At 43.8% G+C, this 26132-nt stretch overlaps 10 protein-coding genes across 10 annotated transcripts; 4 read left to right on the plus strand and 6 right to left on the minus strand.

The window, feature by feature from the left end:
* Positions 1–226: 226 nt before the first annotated feature.
* L203_101144 (uncharacterized protein) lies at positions 227–517 on the plus strand (the record flags this gene model as incomplete). Its single annotated transcript, XM_066210589.1, has 1 exon — positions 227–517. One exon carries the CDS (start codon positions 227–229, stop codon positions 515–517), a length of 291 nt encoding a protein of 96 aa, XP_066066686.1.
* Positions 518–693: 176 nt separating this feature from the next.
* L203_101145 (uncharacterized protein) lies at positions 694–3460 on the minus strand (the record flags this gene model as incomplete). The annotated part of the gene is made up of 11 exons (XM_066210590.1): positions 694–1141; positions 1202–1380; positions 1430–1606; positions 1656–1847; positions 1911–2076; positions 2126–2339; positions 2383–2770; positions 2815–3060; positions 3108–3212; positions 3256–3392; positions 3436–3460. 11 exons carry the CDS (start codon positions 3458–3460, stop codon positions 694–696), a joined length of 2277 nt encoding a protein of 758 aa, XP_066066687.1.
* Positions 3461–5090: 1630 nt separating this feature from the next.
* Positions 5091–8756, plus strand: L203_101146 (uncharacterized protein; the record flags this gene model as incomplete). The annotated part of the gene is made up of 13 exons (XM_066210591.1): positions 5091–5095; positions 5141–5293; positions 5343–5434; positions 5481–5726; positions 5770–5974; positions 6021–6629; positions 6687–7006; positions 7054–7136; positions 7185–7411; positions 7464–7549; positions 7609–7892; positions 7941–8663; positions 8718–8756. The coding sequence occupies 13 exons, from the start codon at positions 5091–5093 to the stop codon at positions 8754–8756; spliced, it is 3072 nt and encodes a 1023-aa protein (XP_066066688.1).
* Positions 8757–9269: 513 nt separating this feature from the next.
* L203_101147 (uncharacterized protein) lies at positions 9270–11449 on the minus strand (the record flags this gene model as incomplete). Its single annotated transcript, XM_066210592.1, has 10 exons — positions 9270–9391; positions 9438–9586; positions 9677–10192; positions 10240–10328; positions 10748–10805; positions 10877–10935; positions 11061–11114; positions 11168–11200; positions 11366–11372; positions 11427–11449. 10 exons carry the CDS (start codon positions 11447–11449, stop codon positions 9270–9272), a joined length of 1110 nt encoding a protein of 369 aa, XP_066066689.1.
* Positions 11450–12215: 766 nt separating this feature from the next.
* On the minus strand, positions 12216–13547 carry L203_101148 (uncharacterized protein; the record flags this gene model as incomplete). The annotated part of the gene is made up of 6 exons (XM_066210593.1): positions 12216–12568; positions 12619–12808; positions 12857–12951; positions 12997–13094; positions 13152–13312; positions 13359–13547. The coding sequence occupies 6 exons, from the start codon at positions 13545–13547 to the stop codon at positions 12216–12218; spliced, it is 1086 nt and encodes a 361-aa protein (XP_066066690.1).
* A 196-nt stretch (positions 13548–13743) lies between these two features.
* L203_101149 (uncharacterized protein) lies at positions 13744–14464 on the plus strand (the record flags this gene model as incomplete). The annotated part of the gene is made up of 7 exons (XM_066210594.1): positions 13744–13746; positions 13800–13887; positions 13937–14014; positions 14066–14112; positions 14167–14213; positions 14263–14347; positions 14396–14464. The coding sequence occupies 7 exons, from the start codon at positions 13744–13746 to the stop codon at positions 14462–14464; spliced, it is 417 nt and encodes a 138-aa protein (XP_066066691.1).
* A 1056-nt stretch (positions 14465–15520) lies between these two features.
* On the plus strand, positions 15521–17951 carry L203_101150 (uncharacterized protein; the record flags this gene model as incomplete). Its single annotated transcript, XM_066210595.1, has 3 exons — positions 15521–15815; positions 15875–16870; positions 16933–17951. The coding sequence occupies 3 exons, from the start codon at positions 15521–15523 to the stop codon at positions 17949–17951; spliced, it is 2310 nt and encodes a 769-aa protein (XP_066066692.1).
* Positions 17952–18265: 314 nt separating this feature from the next.
* On the minus strand, positions 18266–20067 carry L203_101151 (uncharacterized protein; the record flags this gene model as incomplete). Its single annotated transcript, XM_066210596.1, has 11 exons — positions 18266–18528; positions 18601–18752; positions 18804–18948; positions 18996–19020; positions 19070–19133; positions 19180–19191; positions 19242–19323; positions 19372–19507; positions 19550–19629; positions 19683–19697; positions 19752–20067. 11 exons carry the CDS (start codon positions 20065–20067, stop codon positions 18266–18268), a joined length of 1290 nt encoding a protein of 429 aa, XP_066066693.1.
* Positions 20068–20547: 480 nt separating this feature from the next.
* Positions 20548–22953, minus strand: L203_101152 (uncharacterized protein; the record flags this gene model as incomplete). The annotated part of the gene is made up of 5 exons (XM_066210597.1): positions 20548–20656; positions 20707–22124; positions 22172–22358; positions 22412–22542; positions 22594–22953. The coding sequence occupies 5 exons, from the start codon at positions 22951–22953 to the stop codon at positions 20548–20550; spliced, it is 2205 nt and encodes a 734-aa protein (XP_066066694.1).
* Positions 22954–23615: 662 nt separating this feature from the next.
* Positions 23616–25884, minus strand: L203_101153 (uncharacterized protein; the record flags this gene model as incomplete). The annotated part of the gene is made up of 8 exons (XM_066210598.1): positions 23616–24081; positions 24132–24215; positions 24268–24290; positions 24337–24399; positions 24449–25219; positions 25269–25340; positions 25396–25704; positions 25759–25884. The coding sequence occupies 8 exons, from the start codon at positions 25882–25884 to the stop codon at positions 23616–23618; spliced, it is 1914 nt and encodes a 637-aa protein (XP_066066695.1).
* Positions 25885–26132: the final 248 nt, after the last annotated feature.

A 26132-nucleotide genomic window follows, 5' to 3' on the forward strand; every position in this document is an offset into this window, starting at 1 on the left:
GAAGGCAAACGTATATGATCCTTTGTGATGGGTTGGTGGTGCCATCGAAGATAGAATCCTTGTCTCTTTTTCTACGATTTTGCAGGATGAAAATCTCGGAACTCGAGTATGGATTTGGCTATAAAAGGCAAGCACCCAGCCCCGTTGTAAGCTGTCGCATTACAATTGCAATCATTGAGAAGCAGAATATTGGATTGATCCAAAGATACTGAGGCAGCTAGTGAACATGAGCGAAGCAGACAGAGCCAACTCTCTTGACACGAGCAGCAACACAGAGCCACCAAGCAGTCTCAAGAGATCCACCACAGAACCAGCCGGGAATTCCAACATCATGACCATTATAGACGATAGGAAATCGTCCGATGACACAACACTCAAGGTTCTATTAGATGGCAGGTCTTTTGAGTTTAAACCCACCGAATATTTTTGGGAGTTTTGCAGGCGTGAAGCAACATCAAACCTACCTAAAACATCAGAAAACTCGACGGCTGATGCCGAAGCTGAGAAGAAAGCTTGAGTTATAGGTTGCGCAGGGTACTGTATCGTGTGAAGAGGGTAATAATAACGGGAATGCAAATACGATAGACACTATTCGTGAATCAGAGAAAATTATTCGTGAGAATTTTGCTGGAGTGGTGAGCCAGAGTTGCAGATAATACCTATTGTGTACATCTGTCAGATATTCCTGCCATTCTATAATAATTCCAATAAATCATTGTGCGCTCCACCGTTTTGAGGTTGCAGGTTCACCTGTGCAGGCTGTTGTGATGATGATTGTGCTGTAGATTGTGGCGACAAACTCTGCAAAGGACTGCCCAACCCGGCCAGCTCATCCAGTCCACCAAAGCTATTTCCCATCTGCTGTTGCCCGAGCTGTTGTTGTGGTAATTGACCTGGCCCAGTGGCTGGCGTAGACATACTCGCTGTAGAGAAAAGATCCATTAGTTCGTCTAACGGATTTATGCTTTTGGCAGCAGTAGCGATTTGAGCGCTTGAAATGGTACCAGCAGGAGGTGAAGAGATACCGCTTGTCAAATTACCCGTAGGCGTCGGTTCATCGTCAAAGTCGAGAAGGTTCTCAGCTTGTTGACCGGCCACCACTGCTTGCAACGCTTTCTCTCTAGACATTTCGTCTTCAGCGCTAATTCCATGGTATATTAGCGGCCGTCACACATTCAAGAATAAAGCGACGATGACTTACTCCAAATTCCTCTTTGACATTTCCTCAGCTCCCAGCCGACCCTCACCAATGAATGTAGCAGCTGGTTTGTGATAAACGCTAGCAAGGGTAGAAATCTCATCGATGAGCTCCTCGAGAATTGCCGGAGGGACAGTTGTTTGCGGAAGATTGATGGGCGGTCGAACAGAAAGGACGACAGCCTGGATTGTTCTATTAACGAGCGCAGATATTGATTGGACAATTTCTTACTTTGGCAGCTGCCGGATCAGAAGAGAGCAATCTCCAGTAGATATACGCTCTGTCCCGAACATCAGGAGAGTCACATTCTTTTGTAGCAGCTTGCAAAACTTTTTGAACGATAGCTTGTGAACTATCTGGCTTTTTGAGAAAGAGCTTTACGATTGCGGTAAGAGTTTGCAATTGCACCTAAATCACGTATCAGTGAGCCGTCTGCTTCAAGGGAAAAACGAATCACAGGATAAGACTCTTCTTGAAAGCTTTCCAAAAACGATCCCAAAAGATCGTCTGCATTTTCAATCTTTTCAGCATACTCTCCAATGATCCAGATGAGAGACGCTTTAGCTTCAGGCTCATCGAGTTCCTCAAGATTAGCGCAAAGGGTGGGAATGATGCCCTCGTAAGAATGAGGATATCGACGGAAAATGTCCTAAGCGATACTCAGCAATCAAGGTCCACGACTGGCTGGATAATGGCAAAAAACTGGACAAACTTTGATGATGATGACGGCCTCTTGCACAACATATGAAACACGAGTCTCAATCAACTCCATCAAAACACCAACACATCGTCCAGCAGCTTCTTCGATCTTTATCGCAATTTGGCCCACCGCACGAACAGCTCTTCTAACAAAGTCAACATCCACTTCAGAAGCGTATCTATCACTTTATCAGCTATTTACAAGCGGTAAAAGATAAATAAACGTACTCTAAAAGTTCACCCAACAGGGTATCCACGTTCTTCTCGTTGGCTAATCTGACCATGATTTCTAGTTTTTCCACCTTTACGTACGACGGGTCGTTGTATTTACAGAAAAAAACACGCATTTCATTGGCAAGAATGTCGGGACGTTTCTGAAGGAGAAGATTGATATTACGAAGAGCGACCCATTGAACTTCTGGTGGTGATGAAATGAGAGTGACTGTTTGGCAAATAAGCAAAAGTCTAAACGGAGCAAGACCCACCTAGAGGAGGGGCCATCTTTCTTGTAAGAGACTTTAACAAATCATCCCTAGTCACGTTCTTCATATGGATCATGATAACCTTGACTGCCCCAAGCACCACGGCGGCATTAACATGCTGAAATTGAGGCATCACCCTCTCGCATATATGTTCGCTCTCTTTCTCATCCTGCGTTTTGTATCTCGCCAGAGTGTTCAAGATGGCGATTCGACCCCATTCGGAACATTCATTCAACGCAACGAGCAATTTGGAAAGCGTAGCAGAGTCAATGATGAAAAGTTGCTGATCAGGTCGAGAAACGGGAGAATCCTCGTCCGAGGATCCTGGAGTGGACGTTTTGAGCGAGGCTTCATGAATGTCTCCAAGCGCAGCGACAGCATTTGCGACAACCTACGCCTGATCAGCTGATAACCTATCCTGCGCATGAGACGCACCATCGGGTTGCCATCTCCAATCATGTCTCTCAATGTCTCGATAAACCCATACTCTACACACAACTCTGATTTCAGATCAAACACTTTGGCCACACACAACGCCGCTGTTTTTCGGACATATGGACTTTCATCTTTGAGACACCGGGAGAGAGGATTTGCCAGATAGTCGAGGGTCTTTTCAGCACGAAGGACAGACATTGTCCGGATAGCAAGCGCTCGTACGAGGGGATTCGGATCCGCCGTATCCTACCAGAGCTGTCAGCCGACATTGACTTGCCCGACGGTAAGCTCGCCTTGACAAAGGTATTGACGGCCAAGATGACCAACTCGGGTTGGGTTTTGGCATAGTTCATGAGATAAAGATAGACGAGTTTCTTTTGCTCAAGGTCGTCCGTTTGCTGCATCGAGATCAGACCTGGGCTCATTTAAGCAGAGACCAACCATATTCTTGACGACATCTGGAAACAATCCGCTGCAATCCTTTCCTATAGTATGGTTTGCGATAACTCGTTTGATGGCATCTGCCCTCTTGTCACGATACTCTGAGTTGAGTTGCTGGCGAAGTTCCCAATTTTCACCTAGGGTATGTTTAGCCAAGCGCAGGACAAAACTTGGACTTGCCTTTTCTAGGTGGAGCCATTGCCATCCTGACGATGTATTGACGAACCGTTCACCCCTGTGGATATGCACGATAAATATGAAGAAAAGTAAGATTAAATAGAAATAAAAGATCGCTAATAGGGAATCAAAAGCGACGCGATGTGGTTTTTTGCCTCCACCAGCTACTCTTTGCCTTCACAAAGAACTCCAACATGCTTATCTGCCTTTCCATAACAAAAAGTTACTGGCTTCTCTATACATGGCCCAAATCGATGCTTCCAACAGATCATAAGCTAGCCCAGCGCCAGAAACGCAATGGACTTGCAGCTCAACAAAAGTCACAATACAACCACCATGGGCTATTCACTTGTCAAAATTAATGGATGGCTTATAGGAAACCGCACAAGACTAACTCTTTGCTCATCCACGCAAATCAACAGCTGTCAAAAGATAAGCATTACCAATGCCAATTCCGAGCCATCTTTATTCCTCGAATAGAGGAGATTTTCAGAGTCGGCCTCAGAAAACGGCCCTTGGAGATATATATATATATATATATAGCATTCTACGTGTGGCAACTACAATCCGAGTTTTGTCCAGGGACAGCCACAATCAAGCCAACGTCATGGGTGGCAATTAATCTATTAAGTCTGATAACGAAGGGAACATCCCAGCGGACTCAACCAGCCGTTATCAGCAACTTTTAATGCTGCGTCAACACAATCAGGCCGGCCAGCATCAGACGTGACGGCGAGACTGAGTTTGCGATTAAAAGATTGGGCACGACTGTTTTTGCCAAATCACCCAGTAAATCCGCCCTCAATCATTCACGTCGATTCAAGTGACCCTCAAGGCCATACTGCTGCTGCAAGTGGCTCCAGTAAGGATCCTATGCCGGTGTATGGCAATAGTCAATTTTCAGTGGAGTCTTCCTATACCGGCGATATGTTGAAGCCAGACATGAGTCTTGTCGACAAAGTGTTCAAATTTACAAAGGCAACAAACCCGCCGTTGGCAATCCGCACCCAAAAGAAAAACAAGACGGTGACGAGTCGAGTAAAGAGTGAGAATGACAGTCTATCCGATCCCAGAGCCATGAAGGTGTGTAAAGTATTGGGACGAAGCGCGCAAAAAGTAGCTCTTATGGGTAGTATGTTTCTCTATGCAACATATGCGCTGTTGAGATGGCAAGAGGGTTACCTCTATTGGCATGGCAATTGTCTAATCCAAACGAATCGTCGATAGCCTCTATTCTATCTAGGGTCGAGACAATGGATTGTAAATGCTGTATGGTCCATCATTCCAGTACTGTTGTATACAGAACTGCAGTTGAACCTCATCCGAGAACGAGCTCAAGTCCTGGCAAGCCACAGCCCACCGAGTCGTTGCCATCTCTCCCTGCCATTATCACTCGACTGCCGTGGTGGCTGTTTGATTATCTCGTTTTGACAGGCTGTTCAATTTCAAGTATAAAAACAACAAAAGTTTCAACAAATTCAAATACAAAAGTTGATTTGATCAAAACGGCAGTGACAACCAAAGTGGAGGCAAATTCAGGCACAAGCTACTGTTTCGAACCAATCTTTAATTTATACATTTTCAAGTCACAATAAAAACTATCTCACAAAGAAAAGACTGGTTAGATTCCTATTAGTGAATTCTACCGCCAAAAAGCCATGGCGTAGGTGCAAAGAGTTACAATGGACATTGCTGACGACCAAGGTAGAACCAACAATGCAGACGACGCCCTCTCTGCTTCGCCAGAGGATGCTGCCTCGGCCTCTACCGCTTCCTTCGTTACATCGCTGTTTGTGAACGGAGGTGTGGCTGGTGGAGCTTTTATTGCTTTTGTTATCTTGAGGAGGTGGCTGAAAGCCATGTATGGATCGGTTACCAACAGGTGATGACTAGCTGACGCGATTCACTAGTTATGAGCCGAGGACATATATCCCTCCAAAGGAGAAACAGGCGCCAGTCCTAGGTTCACATTTGTTGTGGCCGTTGTGGACGATATTATGGTGTATGTTTGTTGTCGCTGCCGGATTTCTTGCTCACCTCTACTGCAGCGGATCCAGAAGATATTCTGAAAAAGAATGGAGTGGATCCGTATATGTTTGTACGGTTTGTAATGATGATGGCTAAAGCCATGATACCTGTCTGGCTCATCTCTTGGGCTGTGCTCCTTCCCGCATATTCGAAAGACTCCCGTGTCGACGGCAAGGAAGGCCTCGACAAGTTCACTTTTGGTAATGTGGCACATGACAAGCAATCCAGATACTGGGCTCCTCTCATTTTGGATTATGTGTTTATCTGTAAGTCGACTATTTTAGATTTGTCAGGAGCTGAATGGGGTAGTCTGGTTCTTTTATGTGATATGGCACGAGATGAAGCATTGGTTGGTGATTAGACAGAAACATCTCGTTAGCCCAAGCCATTCTAAACTTCCTCAAGCGAATACAGTGCTTGTTACTGGTATTCCACGCCATTATTTGGATGAGGAGAAACTTGGACAGCTGTTTTCACATTTGCCTGGTGGTGTCAAGAGAGTTTGGCTAAACAGGTGAGTCCTTTTTACTTTTCCTGCCTTACTGACAAGATTTATCTAGAAACCTCAAAGAAATGCCAAACCTTTACAACAGACGCAATCGAGCATCAAAAATGCTTGAAATCGCTCAAGTTGAGCTAATCAAAACGGCTCGTGAATTCAAGCGAGACCGCGACAAGAAAATACAGAAACTACATGAAAAGGACAAACCTGTCCCTTTCAAACTCCTTGCACCAGCAAATAACCATCCTCATTCCAAGCGATTGCCATCCCTTCCCCCGCGACTACCCCCCATAGGTTTCTCGAATGCAAGCACTCCTAACAGCATTGATACAGAAAACATATCAGTGCAAGCTATGAAGGACGAGCTGGAACTCGTGGATCGACTCGTACCCCACCGCAAACGGCCCAAACATTATGTCAAGCCTCGCTGGGCACCCTTTAGCTTAACTTGGCTTAAGATAGGCCATAGAGTTGATACAATCGAATGGGCGAGAGAAGAAATTATGTCTTGTACTGTTGGATTGGAAAAAAGTAGGGCAACTTTGTTGGACGACATTCGGCACCCAGGCAAAGAAGACCATTACCCACCCCTTAGTTCAGCCTTTATCCTCTTCAATCAGCAAATTGCAGCTCATATGGCAGTCCAGTGTTTAACCCACAATCAACCGTAAGTCCCCTGCTCTCTTTCTAAAGTTAGTCTGATTCCGCTAAAGGTACGTTCTAGGTATGTTATGAATGCTCGATTCACCGAACAATCTCCTTCCAATATCATTTGGCGCAATCTTTCACTCAACCAATATGAACGTAATGTCCGTCAAGCTATCTCATGGGCTGCGACAGGTGGACTTATATTTGCTTGGACGTTTCCTGTTGCCTTTATTGGTGCCATGTCTAATGTCGCGACTTTGACTTCACAATTCAAATGGCTTGCATGGATTGCGGGAAACTCCTTCGATAAAAAGCTCTTACAAGGTGTCTTTAGTGGTATCTTGCCCCCAGTGCTTTTGGAATTGTTGATGATGGCCTTACCTGTTATCTTGCGCCGTAAATATCTAGGTCTCTTTAGCAAGAGAAAGCTGATAAAGATGTAGATTTGGCGGTTTTTGAAGGAGTAATGAACAAGACTGGAGTGGAGCTAGATTTAATGACTCGATACTTTATATTTCTGGTCATTGTAAGCATGATTTTACTCTTTAAGCAACCGCTAACAATGCCGATATAGCACACATTTTTTGTGATCACACTCTCAGCAGGTTTGATTAGTTCCCTCCATCAGTTTGCCAATAATCCACAATCAATCGCTACCACGCTCGCTTCACAGATGCCTACGGCATCAACATTCTTTATTACCCTCGTTCTGACTCAGTTTACTGGTACAATGGGTACATTACTTAGGCTTTACAAACTGACTCTTTATTATGTCAAAATCATCCTACAAGGTGGCACGCCGTACGTAAAATCTAATCATCAATTGCTGTTCTGTGCTTATAAAACAAACTAGGCGATCAGTCTATGCAACCAGGTATATCTTGGACTCTCCCTGCTGGGGAGAGACCTTTCCTGGCATTACTGTCTACGCCGTCATGAGTCAATCTCTTTTCTATGCTTCTTGACAAAAAAGTCTTACAAAGCTGACACCTACAAAGTGATTGCCTATTGTGTGATTTCGCCTATCATCAATGGCCTTGGTGCGGCCTTTTTTCTGTTTGCATCTGTTGTCTACAAATTTCACTATATCTGGGTCATTGATCAGCCTCCCTCGTCAGATACTGGTGGCCTATTTTTCCCCAAAGCTATCACACATTTATTTGTGGGTATGTATGTCCAAGAAATATGCATGACAGCATTGTTCTTTCTGGCAAGAAATGAACATGGGAAACCAAGTGCCTTACCACAAGGAGCTTTGATGATTGTGTTGATGATCTGCACTGTTAGTCTAGTTGGCTTGCCAAAGACAAGAACACTGATGGTGTTAAAGATTTTTTTCCAGTACACCATCATTGTACAGTACAGTCCCCTCAAACACTGTTTACCCCTATCGTTAGCACATCTAAGCTACGGTATGGCAGAAGAAGACAACCACGAAAGTAGTGTCATTGGAGAAGATTATGATAATGTACAAGAGAATGAAAAGGGAGCCAAGCATCATCGTTTTCAATTTGCATCATTCAAGCAGCATCTCGTTTACCGACCTGAAAGCGATGGGACCAAAGAGCATGTGGATTCTCTCGAATGTGAGCTGTCCCCTGTAACACCAAACAGTGAAAAAGATGAGGCGAGTCAATCTGAGAAGAATCGCTCAGGCACCATGAACTCATCAATAGGAGAGACAGAAAAGGATAACTTCTGTTCGTCCAAGATGTCTGATTTAGAACTAGGCGTTCTATCAGTTGATGCCTCATCTCCAAGAAAAACTCATGATTCAACTTGTCGTCCATCATTACCTCATACAACGGTTGAGTCAGTAGACACAGGCCACGTTTCCAACAGACATCGCTACTTTGCTGTGCCAGGCGGAGCGGGTGTCATCAACCAACAATTCAAAGACGAAGAAACTGCATTTTTCCATCCGGCAAGTAAAGAGTCGCAAAAGGTCATATGGTTACCAGAGGATGAGTTGGGTTTGTGTAAAGCAGAGGTGAGAGCGAATGAAAGAGCAGGTGTCAAGTCAAGTCTGAAAGGGGCTTGGCTGAATGAAAAAGTGAGATACACCCCGGAAAAAGCCGTTGATAAATGCTAATTGTTTGTTGTCAAGGGCAAGGTGCAGATATCAATGTCGCCGCCGGAAAACTGATTCATGATGAGGTATGACATTGAAAACGAACTTCAAATGTAAATTATAATATTGCTTGCGATATATTTTCTTGCGTTGTGCATATTTGCCAACTTTTTGTTTCTTTTCTAGTGTTTTTATTTAGACTAGATGTAGCATTGGTTTTCATGCGCCGTATTTCCATTTTCGCGGCATTGAAATATGTACTTGCGGAGCCTTGAATCAATGATGCTGGTGGAGCCGAGATGTCTTTTGACAATTTCCAGAGTCCAGTGATAGCAAACTCTGGATTCAACCTCCAAGATTCAAAGGGATGGTATTTTTGCAATCCTTCGCTGCTCTTATCACTCCTGTAGAAGGTGTTAGGATGATGGACAGAGAATGTTCTCACGACACTCCATCTAGCAGAGCAGTATAACGCATACAATCGTAATAGCCATGTTATCCGACAGATACGTTGAGATGTTTTTAAATACGAATAAAATTAACAACGGGAATGAAAGAGACCTCATTGATAACGTACCACGTCGTGGTCTATGCACCCAAAGTCTCTTCAAAGAAATCGATGGTGACCAACCCATCCACCATGGCCTTCATTATCGACACCTCCCAAACAGCTTTTTTCGCAGCTTGCAAAAGTTGCACTGGACCGCACACTACAACCCAAGTCAACTAAAATTCTCAACGGCAATCTCATCGTACCCGATACATTCATCGGATCTTTTGATCTTTGTGCATCCTCCTTCACAACGAGATTGAGGTCCGCTCTACCCCGTCTCCATACGATTAACTCTGCGGCTGCAGTTGTCAATCCGTGCCGTCCCATACCTCTTCCAAAACTTCTCTGAGGTCTTGGTTAAATAATCTCTTCGTGACTTTCATCCGATGGTGTATCAGGAGTACATGTAAAACAGCCATTGTTCATTTGGGGACGAATAAACCTGGGTACTATGGCTTCGAGACGGTTAGATATTCCGTCAGATGGTAACGGCTCATCGGAAGAATGGGACTTGGTAACGTATACGCCGATGTTAATGTTGGCTTGTTCATTCCGTTGCTCTACTGTTAGATTCAGCAAAGGTGATATCCATTCTACCTCTTCAGCATGACGAATGTGCCACACTAGATGCAATCGTTTTACGGCGGATTCACCTTGATGTGTATTGGCCAGAATCTGAAGGAAGTGTCCCAAGGTGAACGTAACGTCGGTATCGCCCGCCAAGAGAAGAACGGCAGAATGTGAATCGAGAGAATGAGGAGTTCCATAGGGCTCTTCGAGGTAGAGTGGGACACCTTGGCACTCGTCGGAAGTGAGGTAATTGCGGAGACGTCTGGTAAAGCCAGAATGGACACGAATGAGAAAGATGGCTTCGTTGGATTGTTCGGTGGGAACGTTGACTATGGAGAATGGATGGCTTTCTTGCGGCGAACTAGAAATACTCGGAGCGGAGATAAATCTGTCATGTGTAAGATACATTCCAAGTCTTGTGCTGGATCAACTCACGCGTGCTGTTCAGCTTTCCATCGAAAACTGTCTCTTCCCAGAGTGATCCTCATCACATCATGACCCAAAATTTCAACTTTGTTGATTTCCTGACACTTGTCACTACGAGATTTAGAGAAAGAATTGAGATATACCACCCGTACAAATTGTATAAAACGGTCAACAGCCCATATTAGCCATGCAGGCCACACCCAATAGTTGAGATATATCCAGTGAAAGCAAGCTCCGACAAGGTAAAGGTTGCAGCAAGGTCAGTCAATGATTGGACATTGGTGTCAGGAGTGAGGTTGTTCTTGGGCTTGGTCTGGGAGTCCTGGGACGAGTGGATTATCTAGGAGTATCTATCTCAAATAGATGAAGACAGCTATCAAGATTCATTCCTTGGGGAACTATCAACCACGATCCCTTCCTTATATCTTGTTTGCTCTACGTCCTTCAGCCAGGCTCTAGTTCAACCAAATATACCATTCCTGTGCATACACAGTATCCTGTCTTCTTATATCCGCACCTTGTACATGATCCTGACGCCAAAGTACAGTTTTGTGATAAACCGATAGAGTTGATCTCTGATACCGATACGAGCGAGACAAGTGTCAGGACACTCAACTCGTGTATCCTGTTGAAGATGGTGACTCACCTATATTGGATGGTTGAAGGATAATGATATATAAAGAGTAGATTCATTCCATAGACTCTCTAGGGAATGAATATTAATTAGCTGTCTTAAGAGTTACTTATTATAAGTCGTCCCAAGGAAGCCCCCCAGAACACCCCAATTGTGACAACAAGCCCATTTGAGTATACACTCATACATGGCCTACTCTGCAAAAGAGCCATACTAAACCTCGTCTGATCATGATCTGCCATTTTTTCAACTAACAAGCTGTCAGGATCATGTACAAGGAAAGGATGTAAGAACACAGCATACTGTGTATGCAGAGGAATGGTATAGTTGGTTGAACTAGAACCTGGTTGAAGGACGCAGAGCAAACAAGATATAAGGAAGGGATTGTGGTTCATAGTTCCCCAAGGAATGAATCTTGATAGCTGTCTTCATCTATTTGAGATAGATACTCCTAGATAATCCACTCGTCCCAAGCACTCCCAGACCAAGCCCAAGAACAACCTCATTCCTGACACAAGCGTCAACAAAAGCTGCAAGCAAAACATGTTCAAAACCAGCTTACATATAACGATGTCTCTCTGCCATTGTCTAACCCATATCAATCCTACAAGGAAGAAATAGAAAAAGGTTTACAAGAATGATGTTAAAATTCAGAAAACAACTTATCTGATAAAGCTTAGATTTGATATTTTTGGTCGATAATGTTGAGGAGCGGCGATCGCCGCTTTCCGGACTATTTTTTCGTAATCTGATAACTTTCAGGGATCGTGGCTTATCATTCACATTTTTTTTTGTTTACGAATTGTTTTTAGATATACGGCGATTATTTTCTAAGTCTTTTCTTTTCTTTTCTTTACTTATCTGTAAAGTTAATTGGTTAAGGCTGATAGTTTCTGTAGGTGGAGAGAGTTATGGAAGAGTTAGAGCTGGACTTGTATCATACATTGTGTGGTGATCTTTGGAGGGTGATGGAAGATATTGGATATCGAAAAGGTTGACAGAGTGCTTGGCTTTAGGGGTCTGGAACATCTCTTTTTCTCATATGGATGTTGACGGCGAGGCTAGCCGGGTGCGACAGCGCCAACGAAGAGTCTTTGATCGAAATTATGGTACGGGAAGCGCCCTGTGAAGCGCTGAAAGAATCTGGTGTTACAAAGGTGTGAACCCCGGATTGCCTCAATCTGTATTTGGGATGTTAAAGACATACTTTTGATATCGACTGGTGGCCTTGTGTAGGGCCACTGTCGATATCGCAAAGCACGCATTCATTCTAAACTAAAACACATACATACAGATATTGGACAAGCAGCCGTCCTTTGCTACTGCAACAAAAGCAACAAAATATTGCAAGCTAAACATCCTTGGGCATCCTTAGCAAAACAGCATCCTCATCCATCTCATCTTCTGTTGTTTCTCCTCCACTGGCTCTACTATTGGCGACTGATTTCCGGTTGGACACCTCGGTTGATACATCTCTACAACATTCTCTTTGGTGCAAACCGGATCCGGGGATATTTGAATGAACAGCAGCCATTGTGGGCTTGATGGCATCTGTCGGCACTGAGGGTTGAGGCAATGCTACAGAGACGGGAGCAGGTGGAGCAGAGATCTCACAAAGAGTTTTGATCATCAATTCGCGAGTGGATTCAGTGAGAGACGTAACGTCGTCCGAGGTAAGGCCAGTTGTAGGTATAGGCGGTAAAACTATACGTGTAATTAGAGGTGTCCAGAATGAAGGAAAGAAATCACTATGCTTTTGATTTTAAGGACGCCACTCTCAAATCTTGTCTTGCCGTCAAACAATTGATGATAATTTTCACAAACGACAGGCACAACAGGTATCTGAGCCTGGATGGCAAGATGGAATGCACCTTTCTTGAAAGGAAGAAGAGTAGACTCTACAGAGGAAGAACGGGTACCTTCAGGAAAAATCCAGAGTGAGACCTAGTATGGATATTAGAATGGCAAACTTTGGAGAAGGCGCGTACGTACGCCTTTTCGTTTCATGTCCTGACCAGCAATATCCAAAGCTTTGACTGCATCTATTTTATTTTGTCTATTTACAAAGACAGTCCCCGAGAGCAACACTAGGGTATATTTAGAACCACTCGAGCTATAAGCAAGCGACTCACTGAACTGCCCAAGGAAAGGCGTATACTTGAGCTCTCTCTTGGCCATGATGGAAGCCCTTCTGGGAAAAATTCGACCGAGATAGAGAATGTCAAGAAAACTAATAAAAGTCCATCAATTGCAGCCTCAAACTCCAACAAGCAACCACGATACCCACCTTTGGTGATTGCCCAAAAGCACCGCACTCTGGTGTTTTCCATCTCTGGCAGTCATAAGAGCATCAAAATGCTCTTCCCCTTCCACCTCAAACCGCAGACCAATCAGTGGACTGGCCAGATAATAAAACGATCTTCCAACATAATGCTGGATGCTCAATCTCTATAAAGCGTCAAAATGTCCTCTCAACTGGCACCCTCATGCTCACCTGGCCAGCCATCGCTGCCAATAGACTAATGACCACGCCCCAGGCGCTGATGAATCCCATAGTCGAGATGTACAATAGGAGATGCCAATAAAATCTTGCTTTCTGATGCTTGCGAGAGAGGATTGCAAGCGTAGAGAGTGCCACAGCAGTGGCGAGACTAATAGGCTTCATCAGCCATGAGAGGCTCATCGTTGTGCCTATAGGATTTTGGCTATTACAAAAGAAAAACAACTTAAAGATGAAACGAAGGCAAATGGCTTTTGGAGGAATTCTGATCCCGTTAAAGCATAGTGATTTGAAATGGACAATAATGTTTTAATAGCAAAGAAGTTTTTGACTTTTTCCCTTCATCTTTCTACTTGAGCTTGATAATAAAAAGGAAATTATGGTAAGATGATGAGTTATACACCGTTTGGGTTAGCTGAGTCTGACTCTGGCTAGTCTTATACCGTCGACATTCCGTCTTCTGTCCTTGACGCTCTCAAGAGCTTTCGCTTTGAAAACTCTAAGAGGACTACTGCTATCTCAGGTATGTCTGGTTGTGGGCATATTTTGAGTGCACTGACATCACTGAAAAGTTAAAATTGTCAAGGCCAGCTTGACAATGGCAGTAGACGAAGAATTTAAAGATCAGAGTATTGAGGAGATTGCGGAAGGTGAGAAGCGCATTCGATCAAGGCGGATAATATCTGAGTGATCGTGTACAGAACTTCCTGAAAGTGCTCCTCGCTATGTTTTACTCACTCATGAGCTTGTATGTCATTTCTTGTCGTGTTTTGTTTTAGTATCAGAACTGAAGATGAGTCAGAAACACAGAGATGGAAGAATATCCTACCCCTTGCTGCTAATCAACTGGTGCGAATGCTCAACAACCGAGCGGACCTGAGTTGAATATCATCCTTAGGGCTCCTTCAGGCTCGCCAACTGAGTTGATGACGCTTCACGCTTCGGCTCTCTCTCATTTTCAACAAGTCTCTGAGACCTCCAAAGTAAGTTGGTGCATCTTAGCTGACAAACCTACTAATATTCATTGTCAGGTACTGGAAGTGAGGGATGGTGCAGAGGGACTGACGACTCATGCTGTCGAAGAAAGGTTACTGGCTTAAAAGCTCTAGAAATGACTTGATCATTATACATGGGTTATTCAAAGGCAATTGTAACACATCAAGGCGTATTCGCTACCTTATAACTTGTCTTAATCAATAAAAATGATTATGACAGCACTCCTGCAATGTTGAACGAAAGAAAAGAGAAAAATATGCTCCACTAGGCCAAACAGTGGAATATCTTGGCGGTCGATAGGGGTACTTGACATCTACCAAGATGATAGAACAAGACATCAATAGCTTCAATGTTTATTCTTGCCATTCACGCACAATAGTAATCGCATTTTCCTTTACAATTAGCGCTCACCTGTTTCTTCTACTCTTTGCACTTTGATTTCAATCGCAAAACCAAAACGCATACATCTGTTACCAAATGCAACTCGAAGTTAATGAGTAATCACTCAGCGTGGCCTTTTGAGTTGCTTGATTGAGCGTTTTCCGCTTATTTACTGATAACTGAAAAGGATAGCTTATTTGGTGTTAATCTTCATATTATTCCAAGATAAATTAAAGCCGATACGACATTCAGTTGATTGATCATGGCAATCCTGGCGCAGCGCTCGTAGAGGACTGATCCACGAATCATGGCTAAGCCTTTACGGAATAAACAGATCAGGCAAAAACCTCATCTTGCAAAGAAGACAATTTGTGACGAATAAACAGGATATAGAAGGAAGCTTGGAAGTATATCATAGATAACAGTGTACACTATTGCAAACCTTTACAAAGGTCAATAAACCGCGAGCGATCCCTCATGCTTTACCAATGTTAAATCCTCTTGAGCAGTTTTCCAAGGTGTAATGAGTTTAATAAGATTGCAATTAACAATATATTATAATCTTTGTTATAATTATAGAATTAAAAAATTGAAATTTTGGAAAATAAAATAAAATAGTAGTATTGATTTAACCTCCACTATTAGGATATGAACGGTCTCGGGGGACTTACATTGACTAACAGCAATTGTTTATCTGTTTATGTTATTTTTATCAACTTTTTTATTTTTATTTTCAGTGTCTTTGTAAACATATAATAAGTCTGCTTTAATTGTTTCTAATGAACTACAGCCATCCAATATCCAAGTCTTTGGGACGACGTCCTATCCTGCAACCCAGGCGGCACTCGTCAGAACAGTCAGTTGCGGCGCCCAAATTTCAATTGCGTAACCGCATCTCTCATTGGAGTGTCAACAAGAACAAACGGACAAACAATGGCCGTCAGGAATCGCATACAGAACCTAGAAGCGAAGAAGCTGAGAACGACTTGATGATGTACAGAAATGGCCATGATGTGTATGATCGACAGTCAAAGTTGAATGATCAATCGTTTAAAGATCGTTCAACCCAGATACGTACGTTGATTTGCCTTCATTTGGATATTAGTGAGGGACATACTCAACAACATATACAGCGGTAAGGATCTTATCCTTGCCTTCCATATCAACCAGCCCTTCGGCACTTTCCTTTCCTATCCCCCCTCCTCGAGATAGCGTATCTTCGAGTAGGGATCTTCCCGAACATGATTGGCAAATGAGTTTCTCACTTGATGAATATGCTGATAACGAGCCACCGCCTATACCGCCTTCAAAAAGCAAACGACACATCTTTCAACGTGACCAGTCGACAGCAAAAGCTTCACAATCGGTTGCGTTTGACCTCTCAAATGTGGCCACTCACACGAGGGCTATCAGTGTATCATCTGCTATGCGTGAAGCCCCATCGGTCAACAGCTTCACCGCCCAAGGGTCTTTTGTCGTCCTTCCTGAAGAAATTGATTTGTATTTGAGTCAAATCAAGACCGATTCTCCACCACAAGGTCTCAGCGCCCCCCGATCATTGTCTGCGCGAGATATTGCCTTGAAAACACGCAAGTCATTACCGACATTAACGTCACAACGCAGCCCTCGCAAGATTCGACAGGTCAACCATAAAAAGTCTGATTCAGCATTAAGAAATGTCAAGGCAGGTGACGGTCAATTTTCGGACGCCTCGGACGCAGAGAATAGCTCCAAGGACAAGTGCGACCACGAATCTCTTCCGCCAATACTTGCAAAATCGTTACTCAAGTGTCAGCTGTCTTCGTCAACCTCGAGCGAATCCAAAATGCCTCTTAGTCTGTCAATACCGGCGCAGATCTCCGATGTTTTTTATACGTCAAAACTTGCCGATGCAACAGAGCCTTTAGGTAACAGCAGCGGCTCGGTTGCAGTAGAACCTGCAGATCAATGGAGATCTTCTACTCCTCGTCAATCGCCTCATTCAAATATTAAAGTTAAAACTTATGAGCGATCAGTGTCGACGCGTTTCATAGAATTATTTGAAAGCGAAGAACAGGATGGCCATGATGAGTCAAAAGTCGTACGGAAATTTGTGAAAAAGGAACTTGTACAAGAGTCTGCTCTTGATGGTGCGTTGGCAATTGGTTGATGATCTTATCATGTAAACGAGACATCTGCTGAAATCTTGTAGTGTCTCCACCCGTGACAAGTTCCGACAAGATAATTCAACACAACAATTCCTCAATTCTTTCTCCTACAGAATCTGCAGCACAAGAAATCTCTTTGACTTTTGACGATGCTCTAACCCGGAATATGCTGCGACAAGCAAACTTCAAAGAATCAGCCGCCCAACAACATACTCTCAACAGAACTAGTACCGATTCGACTGCGACTGCTGGCAAATTCATAGGAAACGTCCTCAAAGTCCTGAATAGTCGATCGTCAGAACATGAAGGTTCACGAAAGCATCAATCGAATCATCGTATTATTAGAGAAAAAGATGCTCAGCCAGAAGATGTCAACGACGGTTTGGAAATCATCAGCCCTAAGCCAATTGTCGTCAGGCGTCCCCAGCGCTGCCCATCATTTGCCGACTCTATAAGAAACCAAACAGTTCATTCTGTCCGTCCCCGTCAACATTCCCTTGCTTCTTCTGCGAACTCTCACGAACAATCAAATTTTTTGACCATAAGCAGTACCAAAAACTCTCGATTCTTGAATCACTCTGTAAATTCTCGCCATGTGTCAGGATCTAATATAGACTGCGGAAACCCATATGAAGGCACCGACTTTCGTCTCTCCCTGTATTATGAGAAAGGTCCCAACACACGACGTACCACAATTTCAAAACATCTTTCAAACCTCAAAACTAAGTCTGCCTCAAAACTAAAAACTTCTCAGCTTCTTATTGATCCTTTTGCGTCTTTCGATCCCTACCCACCGATCACTCCAGTCCAGTCAATCCCTAATGATCCTTATGTGTTGATCACCAACACGGCAGTGGACGAGTTACTTGAAGGAGTAGGATGGGGAAAGGTCGAGAAACGATGGGTTGAGGGAGAGACATTTTGGGCTTGGTTGATCAGGCGACTGAGACGGGAAGGAATCAATGAGGCGAGACAAAGAAAAACCAGAATTTGTGAAAGCACCTATTCTCATCACAAAAGAAGAGTCGCAGTGGCTTCTAGATGGGCCCAGAAGGAGCAATAAAGCCAAAAGAAGTTGAAATCCTTGTTTATCAAACGAACATTTGTTTTTTGTTGATTTGATGTACTTGATGTTATGGTTTCATATGCCCGTAGAGAAGACGTGAAGTCAGTCTCTGCCGAACGATTTGTTGCACAGAAGTCAAAAGAGAACAGAGAAAATTCGTAGGCAATGGCAAAGAGATTCTGTTTCATAAACATCTGATACATTAGAAATGGTATAGTACCCAAAATTATGCCAAACCAAAACCTGACGCTACGTTGATATTCCAAGACTTTGATATTTCATTTGTAACTCTCACTCTCCACCTAAATGCTTCATAAAAGCCAAGAAGCCATGAACAAACAGAATCCCATACAAATTCCTGTAATAACATCAATCTGTCTTGATTTTCTCACTCCATTTTTCGCCACTGGCCCACCAGCCCCTGTCAAATTTTGAACATTCTCGGCCTGTTGAGTAATGGCTGCCCTTCCCGCCTGTTGAAAGACCTTAACATAGTTTACGAGCATGATCGTATTATTGAGATTGGAAGGATCCGCAACGTAATCTTGACAAGTTCCGGGGCAATAAGAGAACTCTAGCGGCACTCGACATGTCAGCAAACAGGATGTTCATGTTAAGAACGGTTAGTGATTATCCGAGTACTCACGACTATAGGTGTTCCAAATCCAATCACCACAAATGTTGATGTTAAGAATCAATACTTGAGACTTGAAGTATGAGTCAATATTGCAAATGGATTTGTCCCAGACAGCGACAGGTTTACCCCATGCATTAGGATTCGGTTTCTCACCGGCAATGCTGACAAACCATAAGAATGGAAGACGATACACAGGCATACAGAAGACGTACTCTGAAGGGATGGCGGCGCGATTCCAATTCCACATTTTTATACCATCATTATCCCAAAGCATTGCGAATGATCCTCCACCCGCAGCATTGAAAGGCATGCCGAAAGAGCTGGCTGAATCAGAAACGATTGAACACCCACTGCCGCCTAACATCAAGTTAGTACTGATTGGAGACAAGGTGGAGGCCACACACCTTTTGATGAGTCACAATTTCTATTCTACACAATTGTTAGTAGATGCATAGTTTTATCATAAGAAATGCCTTACTGCCAACGATCCCGTGTACATGCTGTTAGTAGAGTCATCTAGAGCACAGCCAGCAGTCGTATGTCTACCAATTTCAGCGCGAATTCTGATAACAAACCAAACAAGCTCACATTGACATTTGGCTAATATTCAACCGTCAGCATTGATTGAGTAACCACAACTAATGGCATACTTGTTTGTCATAGCTTGAACGCCTTCAACAATATCAATCTCTCCTGTCTCAGGCCAATTGCCTTCATATCCCAATGTCCAAACTTTACCATTCGTCAGTTTTATACTCTACAAATGGAGTTACAACATACAAGCGGGCCAAACTCCACATCCCCAGGGCATGAGAGCCATATCGATAATAAACAGCCCTCCTTGAAAGAGGGATTTGGTAGTTATACGGACTGAATCCCGTTTACCCCCTACTGCGGTCTTTTGAAAATGATCGACCTTGAGAACCGTCAGCAAGATGTAAGGGCGATACCAGCTTACCTGAATACCGGGCACACCGTCTTTTGTCCAAAATGCTAACCCTTTTGAGAAAGCAGTCGATGCATCTACGTAATTGACCACTACAAGCCTGTTAGTTACATTGAGTGGCTACTCATAGACGCATACCACATACGTCCATGGCTCGGATCTGATCAACCATGTTTAGCTTTGCGGTAACCCCAAAACAAATAAACAAATTCACCTGTCTCTGTGAACCAATCCCAGCCATTAAAGAATGTTTGGCCCTCATACGCAATCTGCAACACCCAATCTAAAGCCCGTCGGTCTTCTCGTTTCCACATTGCTAGCTCTCTTTGGCTATACATCCGGGTTTCTTCGACTGTCTTTGCCCGCCGCTCCAAAGCGCCTGCATCACGAGAAGTCGTATGGTTGAAAAGTGGCGAAAGCGTCAAAGTTCGATAAGGTTGAAACGGTTGAAGCGTCTTGGACGGAGAAGTTAACGCTATTCCTCTTGCTTCGCCTAGTAGTAGAGCATATAGCAGAATTTTCTGCAACATAGTTGCAATAGTAATCATGATAGTTGGGATTCTGCTTCGATAATAGAGACAAGAGGCAAGCCGCTCCACCGCCCATAAAAGGACAGCTGTTTCTTGTCAGTTTTCAGCGCCCGCTAAACACGTTTAAAGCGGGTGTTCTCCAAACTTTTTCTCAGGTTCCAAGTCAGCTTTTTTGATGATTCTTTTCTTTTCTTTTGTTGGCTAGAAAAAGTACATGACAATGCAAAGACAACATTTTTCAAAGCCAATTTTTTTTCTAATTGGCTTGTTTGAACATTGATGGCAAAATTGTGTATTCTGTGCCTGGAAATGACTAGATTTGTTCTCATGAAAAATAGATAATAATGCCTATACAAAAACATCCAATAAAAGTCAACCGACCCATGCTATATTCCATAGTTTACATGTAACCCATCTCACCGACAAGACAAATTGCGCTGCTTCAAGACCATGTGGACAAGGAACGATTGCCAAGCTTGATCATGATTGCTCCTCCTCTTTCTCTGTACTGGATGACTTTTGTGATGAATCACCCTTGTCCTTGTCTTTTGAAGCCTTTTTGTCGAAAGCGCCAGTCTTTCTTAACCACCTGGGAAGTTGGTCAGTACCAGGCACTTATAAATTGGTAAGATTACTTGCCTTTGTCGAACCTGATGGTAACTTCTGGTTGGAACACCTTTGCTGACCAAGTCCCATTTCTCGCCATGCATGGCAACTGCTCTCGCGAGTAACTCATCTTCCTCAACTGTCCACTTTAGGTACGGCGACCTTACCCTTTTGATGGGTATCTCGCTATTGTAATGCCAGTATTTTCCGAGACCTGGTACAACCTTCCCTGATGGACTGGCAAAAGTACTTGCATTTGGAACAGGCACGTCACCCATAGAGGCCGATGGTCCGGGACGAAATGGTTCGTCGTATTCTGGTCCCTTAGGAGTTGAAAAGAATTGAATAGAAGAATAAGGTGTTTCAGATGCGCTCGATGAACCTCGCATTCTTCCCTTGGGTGTATGCATTGATGAATCAACAAACTCAACGATTCTCTCTTGGTTTGCTAGTTTTGGAATCCTTGGAGTCAAATCTATCGGCGCTCCTAAACCGTTGGGACCAGCAGGACTAGATTGTGATAACATACTCGCGGGCAACCTTACTGAGGTATGTGGTTGAGCCGGGCTACTTTGCACAACTCTCTCTGCACTCTTTGCGTCCAACTGGCTGGCTTGGGCCAAAAGGTCAAGAGCCGAGCTGGAATCCTTTTCGGTTGCAGCTCCACTACTCCACATTCCCCTCTTCTGCCTTTTCGGGCTGCCTCGTTCTTCTTCGCTATCGTCTCCATTTCGAGGCCTAGTACTCCTGGTGGCCGACAGACTAGAGAGGACTGGTACAACAGACTCTGCTGAAGTAGGAGAAGAAGGCCGAGTCGCTAGCTCTGCTGCACGAAGCAAATCTGAAAAGTTGGATCCTCCAGGCGTCGTCTGAGGGAGTGAAGCTGAGCTGGTAGTACAGTGCTTTGCTCGGGATCTTGATGGCGTTTGTGGCAGAGTGCTAGAATTGGCAGTAACCTGAGGCTTTTTCATGCCCCTTTTGGATTTTGACACATTGGGTGTATCTTGAGGTGCTTTACTTCTTGGTTTCTGTAAGTTGATTTTGCCCTCAACAATAATTTCATCATCCGTAGGTTCATCCTCTTCATCACTCATCCCAAAAGCTTCTCCATAACCCTCTTTATAGCTCATTCCACCTTCAAGACCAACAACGCCATTCTTCTTCAATTCTTTAAATGTCATTCTGCCAACTTCCTTGTTGTGTCTCTTCATACTCCTAATCTTCTTGGCCGCTAAAAGCAAGTGCTCAGTACGAGCATCACCCATGACAGTCTTTGTGGAGCGAGGTAATTGGCGGTCGATTTGAGGCATGTATTGTGGTAGAGGAATGGGCGAAGGAGCTTGAATATTGCTTGGTTTGGGTGTGAGAGTTTGAGTGTTGAGGATAACGTGCGGTCGAAGCAGTCGCAGCTCATTGACGAGCCTATCAATTTGCCTTTGAGTGTCCAATAGCTACAAAATTATCAACCCAAAGCTTTCTAACAAAAAAATTAACCTGCCCTTGGCGCCATTAACCGATTGTGCATCTCTAATCTTTTATTTGCAGCCTCCAACTCTTTGTGGTATCCAACATCGAGATCAAGGATTTTTCGCTTATTTGTATTGGCGGCTCGTTCAGCATCTCGATTCGAGATGATTGCGCAAATTTCTGATTGCCATGACTCTTTTTCAGCAACAAGACGTTCTCTGAAGCCAAAGTCAGTGCATCATACACTATTCCAGGCAAATCAGAGACCTACTTCTCAATAATCGTCATTTGCTCAGATATTTTGGCCTTTTGTTGCAGCAAGGCAATTGTAGACTGTTGAGCAGCAAGGCGATTTTGAAGAAATGGCATTTGATCGGCAACAGCTGGTAAAAGAGCATGTACCTGAGCATCGCTGTCAACATTTGAGTCGTTGAAAGCTCAACGAAAGCTGACCATCATCAAGAGCTCGTCTCTCTGATTCCACCCATCACCTTCTTTCCCTGATTTTTCCATCTCCTCAAACCTTGTCCGAAACCTCTGTAATGTTTCGACATCAATACCTTCCGGTTCATCATTCTTTGCATCATTCTCAAATCCCTGTGAAGCTTTCTCTTTACCTCTTCTCGTATCTGCCAATAACGGTGGTCCCATATCAAGACTGCTCCTTTCGCTTCCTGAAGCGGACCCAGTACCCAGACTCAAACCATTCTTTACTCTAGCATCCCGCTTGTCCCATTCTTTCACTTCTTCTCGTCGAATCCCTGTGTCAACTCTAGGCGTTTGGAGCTCAGTTGTCTTTGGAGACTCATCCATATGTGGCGTGGCTGGCAAGGAGAGATTTGGGGTTGCAACTGGCGACGATGGTATGTGTATAGGCGAAAATAGTTGAGTGGTGGCGGACATTCCCTCTGAATGTTTTGCGGAACTGACTCGACAAGTCGAATATTTTTCAAGGATCAAGACCCTTCTCCTTGGTTCCAAGCTGGACTTTCTATACGTGAAAGTGAAGACAAGAGATAAAAATCAAAAATTCAATAATTATCAAGCAAAGTAAAAAGAAAAGAAAAAAAGAAAAAAAAAAAAGACAAAAGCGGAAGCAAATTAGACAACTACGAAAAAGGAAAATCAAAAAAGCACCCACGAACATTCCCTGAATTCTTCACACGTCATCTCAGTGGCAAAATCAAGCGCACGGAGAAAAAAGGGAACTCCGCGTAGCACCAAGTTGGATGATTACATAAGTTGCTAGAAATTAGCTAAAATATTGTATTGGAAGGCAATTGCTTTTTAGTAAGCATAAAGGTGAATACTTTGGTTGTCCCAAAGAGAGTATGCTCTGTAGCTTGGAAAAACTATGGCTTGGATATATACCTGGCGAATTCCACTTGTCGTGCTAGTGGTACATGATACATGCTATAACTGCAACAACAAACTGTGCTTATAAGATAGGAAGTATTTCTTGCAACTTCATAGTTTTATCCCTCGGCTACAGTCCCGCCCATATCATCTCGGTTCAAGGCGGAGGATCCGAAAATTTCATCGTCATCGTTATCGTCGTTGTTGCTCTCAATGTTGCCAAGATCGCCGGAATAGTCAAGAGTGGGAAAAGATATTCCTGCTGGGAGGCCTGGTGCAAAGCCACCATTGTCTTCTTGCAATTGACTGCCCTCTTGTTGGTCCTCGTTATCAGCATCTAGTCCCTCTAATATCATTTGCTTTTGCCTTTCCACCCATCTGTTTCGATCAATAATCCAATCCAAGAAAACGCCTCGCCAGAACCAAGCGCCACAGTTGATATCAAGTCCATATTTGGCAGCCACTTTTTCGTAGGAATCTCTCGAGCGGAACTGCTTCGATTTAGGCTCAAGTAGGAGAGGAAGAGAAGCGGCTACTTGTCGACGGGTATTGAGACTACGCGAGGCTTTCTGTAGCGCCCGTTCACTAGAAAAGTTACATGAGTTGAAGGAAATCCCGAGAGTAGGGAAACCGACACGTAAAGATGATGTGCAATAGGTCCGCCATGCGATCGTAAAGCAAGAGCTTGCACGGCGCCAAGACAGTAAAGAATCTGCGGGCTTTTATGGAGAGCAGTGTTAGCACAATTGAGATACCCTGTTTCCTACATACGCTCTGGCATTCATAGGATTTGGCTCCAATGTTTGTCAGCAAGCAATCAGAAGCACCATGAAAACTCACTACGAGGAAATGCTTCAGACATAATAACTCTGCTTCGCCAATTCTGAACAACTTGATTGCGTCCTGAAACCTCGTCAGTTTTAGATGATACCCATTCGAAATACAAATGCACAGATCTATGTATCCATTTGGCATTAGCCATCTCAGCTGCTCTAGCTCGCCAAGGAGACGGATAATGGTTATGCGGTACTCTGTTCCATGTCTTGCGATCGTAAATCACCATGTATGGCTGTTCTATATCTGTCTCATCTGGAAGGGTCCAATCAGGGCATTCCCTCAAGGCCTTTAATCGTTCTTCTATAGGCAGTTTTCTCCATTTTGAATAATCAAAGTGGATACTACGCAGGCGGTTAAAAAGAGTCTTGATGCGATAATAGTAAGGAGACATAATATCCAATTCGTCAAGCTTTTCGTCTGTTTCAACGTCATTCTCCATAGTATCGTTTTGTGACACATGCTCCAGAGGGATGCCGAGTTCGTTTTTTGGACCTGCCGTTTTTCCTGGCTCTATGCCTGGAACGGAAGCAAGAATGGTCCGACTGATACCTTGTACAAGTACATTCCTCACAGCCATCTGTTTCTCTGCCAGTTTTCTTTTCTTCTTTGCCACCTCTTCCTTGCCTTCGTTCCAAATGCTCCTGGCTTCAGCCATGATGCTGTCAGCTTCAGTCCAGAAGTCATAATCTTTCTTCGTCCACTCTGAATGAGGAAGGCGGGAGCAAAGATACTTCTCCATTTGCGGAAAATTCTTACGAGGTGGACGTCGATACCAATCCTTGACTGGCCGGGTAAAAATGAGATGTGTAGGAGGAATCCGTTGAGGTGATTGGGATTCTCTGGAAAGCGCTGGCAGATATTCAGGGTTGTGTTCTAAGTAGATGTTCTATAGTTTAGTCAGACAAGTCAAAGATCGGCAGGTTGAGAGTGCATACTCGAAACACTGTGTCTGTGAAATGTACCCTGAAATATTTGGATACTCCAGCTAATGCAACATAGTCCCGCATCTATGTTTTATCAGCACTCGCTTCCATAAGTCGCTGCAAGAATCTATCAACTTACTTGTAATCCCACATTGAGTTTTGTTCCAAAACACAGATCCAATACTTCTGCCGGTAGTTTGAATAACGGACAGTCTGTTCGATCTCCCCAATCCGGAATATCTGTCCATCTAGCACCCCTTGCCACAAGAGGTTTGCGTATTCGTTTCTGATGCTCTTTTGACGTGAAGTTGATAAGCTCTTCGCGTTTGTCCATAAAGGATGTAAGAGAGGAAGACGGTACAATATGGGATTTCGCTGGAATGATGTTCGGTTCGCCTTTGCTCCTGCGCAAGGCCGATGCTTTCGCCCTGTTTCTGAGCTCTGACTCCTTGAGGCTCTTGTTAGAACTGAGGTTTTTTCGAGCCTTGGGTTGAGCACTGACTTTATGAGTTGTTGGGTGAGTGCCCAAGGAAGAAGTGGCCAATGATTGTTTTGAACTGCGAAGCCGTTTAGAGAGTGGCTCGTCCTCTATCTGGAAGGCAGGCTGGGAATGACGGTTGAGCGCCATGGTAGCCCAAGCAAGCAGTTTCAAGAGTTAGATAGAAAATGAAAAGACATTAAAAATGAGCAAAATACAAAAATGAGCAAAATACGAAAACGTGAAATCTAAAACGCGACTTTCAACATTTTAAATAAAAGTACAGGTCGTGGACCTAATGAACCTGGCACAAATATAACAAATAACAATCATTGCATTTATAACACATCCTCCATAAAGATTGTCTTTTTTGTTTCTTCTTTATGACACAGCATGGT

Source organism: Cryptococcus depauperatus, chromosome 1 (assembly GCF_001720195.1).
Source record: "Cryptococcus depauperatus CBS 7841 chromosome 1, complete sequence".
Classification (NCBI taxonomy): domain Eukaryota; kingdom Fungi; phylum Basidiomycota; class Tremellomycetes; order Tremellales; family Cryptococcaceae; genus Cryptococcus; species Cryptococcus depauperatus.